Genomic DNA, 12,662 nt, shown 5'->3' on the forward strand with positions numbered 1-12,662 from the left:
TTAGAGCTTCCCAAGTAAGCAGTTGAATGATTTTAATCCAGTGAAGCTGTTGTGTTCTCTGTAATTGTATTTCCTTTGCAGAAAGCTTTTATCCTGGATCTTCATAAATTGCATTATGATAATTCAAGACTATTAAAACATTTTTTCACTTTGACTGTATTTTTTCTGTTATTTTGCTGCTGTTGTTAATAGCTCTAAGTGTTTTAATGTAGAGAAGTGTTTCCCTTAATGTAGAGATGTGTTAATGTAGAGAAGAGAAGACAAAAGCAAATCCAAATGTCGGCTAGCAGGACTCGGCAGGTCACAGAAGATAAGGTTTAACTGCCTGGTTTCTGGTTTCTTTAGCAAAGGCCAGCCAGGCCATGTGGATTAAAAAGAAGACTGCACCATCAATTAAAACTTGAAACCTCAGGTTTAAACCACACCATCAATTAAAACCAGAAACCTTAGATTGTGCCCATAAATCTTACCTGTTCTATTTTTGTTTCTCAGAACTATCAAGCTAAATTTAAGATGAATCAATGCATTTATACTTAACCTATTCAGAGATGTGCTTTGGAATTTGACATTGGGGTTTCTAAATTTTACAGATGTTGGCTGCTGAGATTCACAATGTATTTCTGTATATATAAAGGGTGATTTTTTTTTTAATATGACCATTAAACATTTATCAGTACAGATTCCTGTAAATGTAAATACCTATAATTCAAAGCATGTTCAATATGTCTTCCTCTATACTTAATTGTAGTCAAATTATGCAATATATTCTGAAGTGTGTCCAATAAAATTGAATAATTGTCTTCAGTTCTTTCCATTAAATTCTCATTAGAATTAGGCTTGCCTTTGAATAGTTGATCTTTCAGACATCCCCATGGGTAAATATCACATAGATTTAGAAAAAGTGAAATGAGTGACCAAGTTTGGCTCTTTGCTATAAATACGAGGGTAATTGTTACATATGCAGTGGATATCAAAAAGTCTACACAGCCTTATTGAAATTTCAGCTTTTCTTAATGTAAAGGCTGAAATAATAATAATAATTACCATTAGGCCAACGGCAACCTTAAAGCAGCTGCAGGAATATATGGCAGTAACTGGCCACTCCCTGCATATTGCAGCCATTTCACATATTCTCCACAAGTCTGAGCTGTGGCTTAGGGTGGCAAGACAGTAGCTGATTCTCCCAAAAAAGAACATCCAAGCTCGTAAACATTTTGCAAGAAGATACAGTAAGTCTCCCAAAATAATGTGGGAAAATGTCTTATGGTCTGATGAGGCCAAGGTAGAACTTAATTCTTCCTTAATTCCAAAAGATATGTTCAGCACAAAGCCAGCACAGATCAGCATCCAAAGAACACAGTGCTTACTGTTAAGAATGGTGGTGGCAGCATCATGGAATGGGGCTGCTTCTCTTCATCGGGGGACAGGGGCTCTGGTCAAGATAGAGGGGAAAATGAACAGCTCCAAATATCCAGATATTTTGGTGCAAAATCTGCTACCCTCTGCCAGAAAGCTGAAGCTAAAGAAGAATTTCGCCTTTCAACACTACAATGATCTGAAGCCCACAGCCAACTCAACCAAGGAATGGCTCAAATATCCTGGAATAGCCCAGTCAGACCCTGGACCTCAACCCTATAGAAAATCTGTGGACTGCCCTAAAGAGGGCTGTGCACAGGAGATCAATTTGACTGAGCTTGAACTCTTCTGCAAAGAAGATTGGAATAAAATTGCAAAACCTAGGTGTGCTAAGTTGATAGAGACCTATTGAAAGCTCTATTCAAAGCAAAAGGTTCTTCCACAAAGTATTAGTTAAAGGGTGTGCACACTTATGCAAGCAAGGCATTGAAAGTTTTTTATTTTGAATTATTTTTTACAAAATATTGTTGGTTACAAGATCTTATTAAAGGTGAAAAAAGGTCTGACAGGGTTTGCCTTGATTTCAGCCTTTACATCAACAACACCTGAAATGTCGATAAGGGTCTGTAGACGTGATATCCACTGTACGTCTCCGTTTATAAGGGTCACCATAGATTTTCTTACAGGTCTCTAAAACTGTTTGTTCTGTTTTGTTTTAGCCGCATTATTTCATCTATTATTTTTTAGCTGCACTAGTAACATAGAAAAGAATCAATACTCCTCAATATTGAGATCACTCAGAAAGCTTTTGATATGTTATTTTGTTACCAGTGGATGTCTTTAAATGTGATAAAATGAATCATGAATATTATAACTAAAATTTTAAAGTGTGGAAGTATTGTTCTTATTGTAACTAAGCGGGATGTGACCACAACAACCAATGTAGTGTTGCCTTTAGTTCTGTAATTTGCTTTGAAAAATTCCACATCAAATATGCCCCTCAAGGATGTAAGACATTTTAAAAAAGGAGACAAAGTGATTGGAGCTCCTATGGTTAAACTGCAGTTCCTACAATACTGCTGGATCAATTGCAATGCGGTAAAGATGAATAGATTCTGGTTTTCTTAACACATTTCCAATAGATTTCATGAAGCCAAGTGCATCTGGATCATATTTACATGGGGATAATAACATAGCGCAGTTACCGATTAATGCTTAGTGATGTGTGCTAAATCTTGAGAAATGTTGTTCAGCTTCGTCAGGCGACATAACTCTAGACTCATCTCATTGAGCTCATGAAAGTCTGATTTCTTTTCATCCAGATGAAGAGAGGACTGATCAGCACACCTCCCTCAGACATGCTGCCCACTGCAGAAGGGGGAAAAGCCAATGCCTGGTTACGGCAAAAGAACGCCGGAATCTACGTCCGGCCTCGGCTCTTCTCACCGTATGTAGAGGAAGCTAAGGTAGGAAAATGATGGGGAACTCAGTTCTGTGATGGAGAGCCATATCAAAAATGTCCTTTGAACACATCAAATAAAGCCATTTGGAAATGATGGAATTATATATAAGAGTAACGGGGAACTTAATAGCGAGTTAGGTTTTAACATTTAAGTAAATGTTGATTGTGGAATAGAATTTAACAATTCCTGTTTAAGTTGGTCTAAACATTAGCATTAGGTGCTTTCCTCTTGCTTTCAAGACACGCTGACATGTCGTGACCTGACCGATATAATCGCCTGCTATTTTAAACAGGATGTCGTTATTGAGGTCGGTTGTTAATCTTGATGTCCTCTCAGTCTGTTCTAGATGAAATGATGGTAGAGCAGACCGATCTGGTGCGCTTGCGGATGGTGAGAATGTCTAATGTACCCGACACCCTCTATATGGTCAACAATGCAGTGCCCCAGTGCTGCCACATGATCAATCACCAGCAAATCACAGGCAGCCAGACTGCTCCGCCATCTGTGGTAGCCAATGAAATACCTGGTAAGGTTATCAGATGGTGCAGGATTTTCCACCGCACCCTTGCAATGTCCAAAAATTTTTATTAATTTTATAATGATTAACAAACTTCTGTCGGTCTTGTCTTATGGTATATCTGTGCAGCAAAGATATGGTTTTCATGCACAGCATCCTCAAGTTCAGTATTAAAACATTTAGCTTAACCTTGTCTCCCCTTTGGTAGTTTTTGGTAAAGTGTTGTTCATTCTCATGTATGTAGGAGTAATGTGTAATTCCTACATAGCACATTGCAAATTTTCTCAGATATTTTTGACCTTGCATGTATTGCCTAAGGCAAAGAGTATTCTTGCTAGCTCTGGTTCCAGGTAGTATTGTAAGCCTTTTTTTACTGAGATATTGAGTACATATTTTATACAACTGCTGGAAGACATGCAACAGACTTGCATGAATAAGCTTAACGTTTTTCATAATAAATCTGTCTTAATATGCTGTGTTTTTAAATATGTTAACGGTTTTATCTTTGCTGCATGCAGTTTCTCCCATAACTACAGTCACAGGTTAATAAAATCTACTTGTGTATTTCAATTCCAGTTCTGACCACACTGATTTTAATTGGTATTTTGATTTTCTGTAGTTCCCAAGCTGAGCGTGGTCAAGGAGATGATCCGGAGGCTCCAGGAGCTGCGGCACATGGACCAGGTGCAAAGGGCTTATGCCCTGAATTGCGGAGAGGGAGCCACTGTGAGCTATGAGATCCAGATCCGTGTGCTGCGGGAGTTTGGACTCCCCGATGGTGCTGCCGAGCTCCTGCAGGTAAGTTACATGAAGTCCCATAGTGGCTCATTGAGCTGTTTGCACCTCCACTGACAATTAGACAGATTATCACCACCTAAACCTGTGATTGCTTCTATTATTGGGGTCAGAAAAACAGGTGGATTTTTATTGATTTTTGTTCTTGCTGATGGATCAATTCACAGATTGTGCTTTACAAAAACACAAGTGCTTCGAGACTTTAGGGAGTGTACCATTTGAAGGGCATAGAAAAAAGATTTAAGGTTCAGCTTTTTTGCCGTAGAGCTCTTGGAGAGCAGGGACATTGCAACAACTGCTTTTGAAAAAGAATCATTCTTTACAAAGTCAAGATCAGATTTAAAAACCCTGCGAGTACCACCACCTTGCCCACTTTTATTAGTAATTGCAATTAATTTCAATATCTCCTCTATGGCTTTAAAAGTCTCTTTGATTGCCTGTTTTCTCTCATACTGTGGTGGAAGTTCTCGTTTGCATGCCCCCTTTATTCTGAGAGCTGTTTACAACTTTTTTTTTTTCCATGGCACATGAGCTGCAGTGTGTGTATATTCTGTCTCTGTGAAAAGCAGATCAGACTTCTCTGGGCCTCTGACATCAGAGAGAAAGCCACAGGAAGCTACTCTTCACATTAGCACACCCTATAGCTGTGGATTTTTTTAACACAAATAAAAAACAGCTGTTTTTTTCTACCCTGCCAAAAGTAAAGCTGCAATAAGGTTCCTGTCCAGAAGTGAGCCATGTAGTTTTCTCAGTTGAGTGCTGATTGGAACGAGTTTACTAAGAATAGCAAGGGCAGAAAGAACATACCCAGGAAAAAGCCAATTAGTGCCATTTTTTTCCTCACCTTCAAGTGGAAAGGTCATAAATTATTGATTTGAAGCAGCAATTTAAGTTGCAGGCTTTACAAGATTTGCAGTTATTCTGCTACATTGTGTTGGTCACATTTAATGTTTTAAAGTAATTTCTGGTCTTATTTTGTGACAAAGGGCACATTATTTTGGGTAGTAGTTTTCTGCCTTTCGGTTGTTATAAAGCTATAGAGCTTTGCCACGGTCTTTATTTTTCTTTTTTTTAACATTACACTCTATTAGTCTGTACTGTGGCTTTTCCAAAAAGGCAAGTATGTAAACCACTTAATATATAACATTATCCTTGTTCTACGTTTTTTTTATTTTGCATGCACAGAATCCACATAAATTCTTCCCCGAGGAGCGTTTTGGAGATGAGAGCCCAGTGTTGGCGCTGCGCCAGTCAGGACGCTGCCGGATCAATAGCACCCCTGCGGTGGAGAGCATGTTTGCTGACCTGGAGTCCTTGGCAAACTTCCACCCGCCCCTGCCCCCTCCTCCGCCCCCGTACCACCCCCCAGCTACCCCAAGTCACGGACACCTCAAGGCTGGCTGGAGACCACGGGCTCCCGCCCAGCCGCCCTCCCGTTCCTTCTCCTATCCGTGCAACCATTCCCTGTTTCACCTGCGGCCCTCCTCCAAACACGCCAGCCCTGCCTACCCCCCAAGCGCCAAGGCCGTCCCGCCTGACTGCACCAACCCTGCCGGACTGAGCAGAACTCTGCACCCGGAGAAGCAGGGGGTGAGCTGGCATGCGTAAATCCCCTTTCGGGTCAACGGATCCAGATCCTTTATAGAGATCCAGAGGAGGTTCATTGAAACAAATCCAGTACAATACTGTATTCTCAAAACATGTTTTTTAGAAAAATTGCAAACTTTGCTAGTCACCTGGGATCTTAAATAATGTAACTTTATGATCCATTATTCCTGTTTTATACACTGTAAGTATTAAAAAGAACATGTTAGTTTCCTAACTATCCTTTTCTGAGGACCCATCACATTAAGGTGGGGTGGTGCACACTAAGATAGAAAGCTTTCATAGATGCAGCAGCAGATTAATTCTCTGTATCTTTGTCTTTTCTGAAACAGAATATGGAGCCTGTAATCAACGAGTTCATGCCTGACATTGCCATGGGGGTTTCAGCCATGAGTCTGAAAGAGCGCAGGCTGCCAGAAGTGACCGTGGAGGCTGAGGGGCACGTGGGCCTGAGTGACCTGCACCAGCACACGCCCCCTGCGCCGCCCGCGCCCCACTACCCTTCAGCCGCCCCCTGTCACTCCGGCCGGCACGGGCACGGCTCCCGCAAGAAGCACACCTCGGAGCAGAAGGCCGAGAGCCGCCAGGAGTACCCCGACCTCTACGACTTCTCCTGCCGCCCGGGCACCCCGGCCTCCGGCCACCACGCCCCCTCCCCTCTGCAAGCCACCTACGCCGGCCCCGACCTCTACAGCCACAGCCGCACCCCCGCCGGCTCCCTCAATCCCTCCTACCTGCCAGACATGCACCCCCCGAGGCCTGGGCCCGACCCCCTGCACCTGGACGTCCTGGAGCAGCCCCCGCAGAGGCTGGACTTGGCGCTGGCCGCTCAGGGCGGCCCTGCCGGAGGCGGCCACGGGGCGCTCAGGGGGCGGCCCAAAAACGAGACGGACTTGACGTGCGGGCTGGGGCCAGGCCGTCCCCCAGGTGTGGGCCCAGAGCCGTTCGAGGAGCGCCCCCTGGGCAGGAGGTCGGCTCCCGATGGCACAGGAGGTGCTGGGGAGCCCCAAGGAGCCTTACTGCCACACAGGAACAGTGCCAGCGAGGAGGCAATAGCCAGCAGAGACCGCAGGTCACCAAACAAGCCTGATTACCCTTATAAGAAATCTGCACTTTAAATAAAAAACAGATGAGAAGAAGAAGAAATAGAAACAAAAGGGAAACGTGGAAGATGACTTTGACCCTTTCCTCTTTAGATGTTGCTGATGGAAATTCTCGTAAGGCGCTAACTGCAGGGCTTCTAGCTGACGTACACATGGTACTTGTTGTTCTCAACGTGTCCTTATATTCTAGTTGCATAGAATGGCATTAATAGAGGGTTGGTTTGGTTAAGAACTCGCTTTTCACCCTCGCGCCCTCGAGCGAGTTTTAAATAAGTTAAAAGGCAGCTTCACCTTTTTTCTGAGTCGCTCTGACACTACAAGAACAGGATGTGGATGTAGCTTAGTTGTTGCATGTCAGTGCCACTGTTTTAACGAGAGTGTTCTTAAAAAAAAAAAGACATAGCAAGGCTGCAGTTGTTTTTTCAGGCTCAGTTTTTTTTTTTGTCAGATATTGTGCACAGACTATACTAATGATTGAGGTATTGAACGTGGTCTGCAGTACCAAAAGGATTTTTTTTTCCCATTTAGAGTCCTGAATAATAACTTATAAAAACCTATGGTTTTACCATGTACTTACTGCGCAGACAGATGTTATATTATACATCATGTAATGTGTGCCAGCTTTTTCTCCAGTCTTTAGATAAGCATATTTCTGTGTAAGATTTGACAGAAGAACAACCATTTTACCATCTTAAGTATTTTATTCAGTGTTTCAGCTCCAAAAAGACCCGATGACCCTTGTGTCTTTGTGATTGGCTTATTGATTCTCTTTCTGCCTGGGGTTTTTATTTCTTTTCCATCACTACCTGCATTGCAAGCAGTTCTATTATTGCAGACTACCCCCGTGTATCATTTTTTATCTGGAAATTTCATTGTTGAAATTCAGTTATACAATTCATGGGTTCACAACAATGTAAGGACTCCTTTTCTTCTTTTACTATTAGTATATTAAATGGCTGTTTGGTAAATTGGCTATTCATATTTTTAACTCATTTTCCTCCTTTAGAAATGAGTATTAGGTTTTCAGAACCCGCTATGTGAACATTCTAGGGGTTTTACAGTGTCACACACATCCCTTATTAATAATTGTCATGCTATTTAAGGAGAGAGATTTTAAAGATCTTTTGAAATTCCTGTAGGATCCCATCCTGGGCATGCATTTATTCAGTCCTAAAACGAACATTTTCTAAAAGGAAAAAAAAAAACTAAGACTGCAGGCACTTTAATTTAATGTAATTTATGAATGTAATGTATTAATTAAAAATATACCCAAATTATAAATATTTCCATTAATTTAGCAGTTGTGTTAAGTGATCCATGTTTTTTTTTTTCACAGGATCCTGTTCTTGTTTCACTGTTAGCATCTGTTAGCATATTACATTGCCTGGGATAACCATGATAGTAGGTATCCCTGTTTTCTATTTGAGAGACCTAACATCTCAATAATGGTATGAGGATTATTGGGTTCTGATAAGCACTTTGTCACCCACTGACACCATTACATTTCACCTAGTGAAATGTTATGGTGTCCTAAAAGTATCCAAAATTTTACCACTGTGTCCAGTGTGTGGTTACACTATCTTGAGTAAGAGATGGAGAAAGTAAATTTGAATTTCGAAGCGATATAGTAAAGTCTAAACCAAACCAACCCAGAAAGTGATTACAGGAAGCCCTGCAAAAGAGCACTCTGGATCAATTGCTTATGATTACTAGCTCCCCAAATTAATCATAGGTTCTTACTTCCTGACCTTCATCCATCAGATTTGTTATAGGTACAGTGTGTTTTCTGTAATGAATGACAGATATTTGTTCATGAAAACTATCAGTGGCTTATTAAGGAGGAAAGGGTTAACTCTTCCAAGAACTTTATAACAAATCTTTTTCTTTGAAATCATCTTGAACGTTCATGGTTATATGCCAGCATATAAACAGTCCTCTCAAGGTTGTTGTAATGAATAATGTTTTTTTTTTTCTGATATAGTTCATTGTAATTTGCAGCATATACGGGGAAGGTTAATAGTAATTTGCAAACTGCTATGCTAAAGAACTTTTCTTGTTCCCTTATCTTGTACTGGTTCCACCGGTTAGCAGATGTACTGTATGACCATTCAGTTTGTATTAAGAAGGGATTGTGGTTGTTGTGGAGGATTGTTAATATCGCAGTGCCCTCATGGACTTTAAGAACATACAGCGTCACCTGGCCTCCGTTGAAAGTTTAATAACAAAAACCTTGACTGAAATGCATTGTAAGATGGCAGAAATGTACTATCAGAGATATAAGGACAACAGTGTGAAACAAGTGCCTGTGCACAGTGACCTGGTAATTGGGGTTGGGATGATTTATAGATCCATGTCTTGCTTTGCGGGTGTTTATGAAATTACATAACGCATACCAAGACAAAACACAGCTATGTGAAAGCCTTACTGATTATTCACTACACTGATTAAAAACTAGAACTCCTTAGAAACTAGGTTTAAGACCTGTGTATAGCTTAGTCAGAGATGTGCAGGCTAATCCAGCAGCACGTTCATATCCCTTAGTCCAGTGTATATTGTACCTTTACAAAATCACACACTCCTCTGTCTCTGAAATATCGGGTTAATTGAGTCAACTGGGTGATGAATTGAAATCAATTTCAGCCTTTAAATGAGTGCATTCAAGCAGTGGCTATACTGTTAAGAGTGATGTGGCTGTGTCTATCTGACTAGAACTGAGTTCAGACTTGTTAAATAGCTAAGGGTTATTACTTTACAATTACAGCTCTTTTTTTTCCTGATACTAATTTGGCAAAATATACATCCCCAAATGTGATAAAACACTAACGGCCATGTTATCTAGAATATTTCAAAGGCAGAATGTCTACAGTAAAAGGAAAACAATCTCATCAGCTATAATACTGCTTATGTGTACAATAGTTTATTGCTGTGATTTGATTGATATCAGTAGGGATGGAATGACACAACAGTGAGAAAAGAGGTGCCAGGGACAAAGTAACCCAATTCAAACTGCTCCACTTGAGACCATTAAACACGTGAGCAGGGATGTATTAGAGCAGTGTAGCAGAGCTGATATAAAGTCAATGAAGTTACAGAAGCCCACTGTGCTGGAAACCCCTATTGTGAGTGCTCTTGTGTATTGATCCTTTTAGCACATATATCATTACAGATGGATTGTCCCTCATTACAGAAGGAGTTTCAGGCATTAATAAGAAAAAAACCTTTAACAGTAGATCAATGATGAAGGCTTGAAAAAAACAACCACCCAGTCTATCAAGCTGTCATAAGTCATAATCTATAGAAAGCTTGCACTTGAGTTGAAGGTACACCTGATGAGTGCAACATTTGATTTCTATTTTTTTAAGTGGACTTGATTTTTCTAAGTGGCATCAAAACATGAAAAGCCTTAATGTGCTGACTTTTTTGCACTCCTGTTTGTGACCAAATTCAATCATCTGTATTGTGTTCAGTTTTTTTATTGGCTCGAGTATCTTAATGTACTGTGACTTGACAGCACTTGTATGAAGATGTCTCTCATTGCATCTTTCAGTTCCACCTACCTTTTGGGCTAAGAGTGAAATATCAGTTTTTCTTGCTTCTTTATCCTGTGCTAACACGTTTCTACCTCTAGACAGGCATCGTAACCCCTCCCCTGCAGCAGTTCATGTACAGTTTTACCTCAAGCCACGGATCAAATCTGCATCCTCACCTTGTAGTCACCTCAACCCAAATGATTTACTCTAGTATGCAATCCATCTGTATCTGCTTATTTAACAGGAAATGTTTTGATGTTGTACTAAAGTTTGGTTTAGAAAAACATGATCACTGTCTTAATCTGTTGTCCTTTTCGACATCTTGCAAGTATGAGGTGACACATTTACCTTGCTTATTGTACTTGCAGGGCAGATCTCTAAGGGACTCAAACCCTCAGTGTTGTAGGTAATGTGGACTTTGTATAACAAGCCTATTTCTCTGAATGTTAAAATGGGTTTCTTTTAATATTGGAATAGAAACCATTATCCTACAGCCTACCGTTCCAACTTGTTTTCTATGGGGGTTTGCTAAAGCCAGATTAATTAAATTACTCAAATGGTTTAGAAAGGCCATTGGAGATAGTAGCTTCATCAGCCTGTGAGTTATCACAAGATATTATATGGCTTCTGGAGAGTGCTGCTTTTAAATAGGCTCCAGGCAAAATGGATAACAATTTAAAATACAAGGAGAGTGGTGAGAAATGGTTCTTTCATTCTTTAGCTTTTCATTTGAAACAAAAGTGAGAAATCATTTATGTTGTTGTTGTCAGTATCAACCTTAAATTTAAAAAGCCCATGCCATGGAGATCTTAGATCTTAGAAAGTAATCTAAGACAATCCTTTTGCTTTGACAATCTGTGCGTGCCCATGTGCATAGAAAATCATGAAAACCAAAGACAATGCTACTCAGAAAAGGATTCATCAAACTATAGCTGCATCATCCTAGCTCGAGTCATAAAAAAAGAGAAACTGCCCTTGAAGTTGTTCTGAGGCATTTTCCGTAAAATTCTTTCTGACCAGAGCTTAAATGTTTTGTACTGTTCAGCATTAAACAGACAAGAGAGACAGCAATAGGAAAAAAAAACACTGGCCACAGGATAGCCTCCTCTGTCCTCTTGATAGAGATAAATCATGATAAAAGGACATTAAACCACAGTGAGATTTCTTATTTCAAAACAATTGGAAGGGTTTCTTTTCACTGGAGGAATGTATAAAGCATCTCATTTCACTTTACATAGGATAGTTAGTTTTACATGACTTTGCATATAACTGAGGAAATATTCGTTCTTTACTCATTTGCTTCAAAAATGCAGTATCATAGCATGGGCTTCTTTGTACAGAGTACTATTTTATAGGAAGTAGAGATTTTCTCTATTGATTTATTTTTTGTAAAGTATTATATATCTCCAATAGGGTAGTGCTGTATGTAACTCCAAAAGTAGTGCTTCTTTTGAGGGAAATTTCCAGTCTGCATGTTTTTTCCCCCCACAGCTGGTGTAAAAGACTCGCTTTTCTTCATTAGAGAATATTTAAAGAATTTGAGGAGGATGATAGAAAAAATGCTGGTCTCTTCTTATACCGGCCTGGAAGTAACTCTTGGCATATTTTTTGCAATGCATATTGCTCGGAAGCTGCTAATTGAATAATGAAAGCTTTGATGGTTGCAAATCTCCACAGAAATCAAGTCGTTGAGGCTTCATGCTTTATACATATTCACCTTGCATGTGTATTTGAAGAAGAAAGTGAAGGATATATATGCAAACTGCAGAAATGTAATTCTCTGTTTGTTCTGGAGGCAATAGCACTGTAAATGGATTACAAAGGGAACACAATGTATTGAAACATTAAGAACTACAGATTTTGCTTATTTCTGACTCATAAAGCTGAAAATACATTATCGAGGGAGTAAATAGGATCTTTTTCTTTAACTGATAAGCAAAGGGAGAATAACTTGAGTGGATAAAGGCATTTACATTCTTGAAACTAATGTAACATTTGAAAAAAGATTAAGATAATGTAACCTTAGATTTCAAGACTATCTTGTAAGCAAGCAGTGCATTCAATGGACAGTGAAGAATAACAGTAGGAGTTGTAGAACAGAATTACACCCTTTAACAATAAAAATAGTGGATTAAGAATTTTTTAAAAAGATTATATAAAGATGCTGGATCTGATTCACCCCAAGACCTTTGTATGAAACCTCTTCACTTTGTGAACTTTTGTATTCTTTGTTTACATGAATGAGTTAGATCGATTACTTGTCAGTAGGAGAGTCTGTGCACTATTTGGATGT

The 12,662-nt window shown here is 39.8% G+C and overlaps 1 protein-coding gene across 1 annotated transcript in view; it reads left to right on the forward strand.

The window, feature by feature from the left end:
- Positions 1-10,109, forward strand: part of btbd7 (BTB domain containing 7) — a 94,293-nt gene extending 84,184 nt beyond the window's left edge. Inside the window, exons 7-11 of the mRNA XM_088648589.1 lie at positions 2,679-2,822; positions 3,156-3,345; positions 3,956-4,134; positions 5,317-5,721; positions 6,069-10,109. Of these exons, the coding sequence (XP_088504715.1) occupies positions 2,679-2,822; positions 3,156-3,345; positions 3,956-4,134; positions 5,317-5,721; positions 6,069-6,854 (1,704 nt within the window). The 3' untranslated portion in view covers positions 6,855-10,109. The remainder of the gene's footprint in view (positions 1-2,678; positions 2,823-3,155; positions 3,346-3,955; positions 4,135-5,316; positions 5,722-6,068) is intronic.
- Positions 10,110-12,662: the final 2,553 nt, after the last annotated feature.

Source organism: Lepisosteus platostomus, chromosome 10 (genome assembly GCF_059453375.1).
Source record: "Lepisosteus platostomus isolate fLepPlt1 chromosome 10, fLepPlt1.hap1, whole genome shotgun sequence".
Lineage (NCBI taxonomy): Eukaryota > Metazoa > Chordata > Actinopteri > Semionotiformes > Lepisosteidae > Lepisosteus > Lepisosteus platostomus.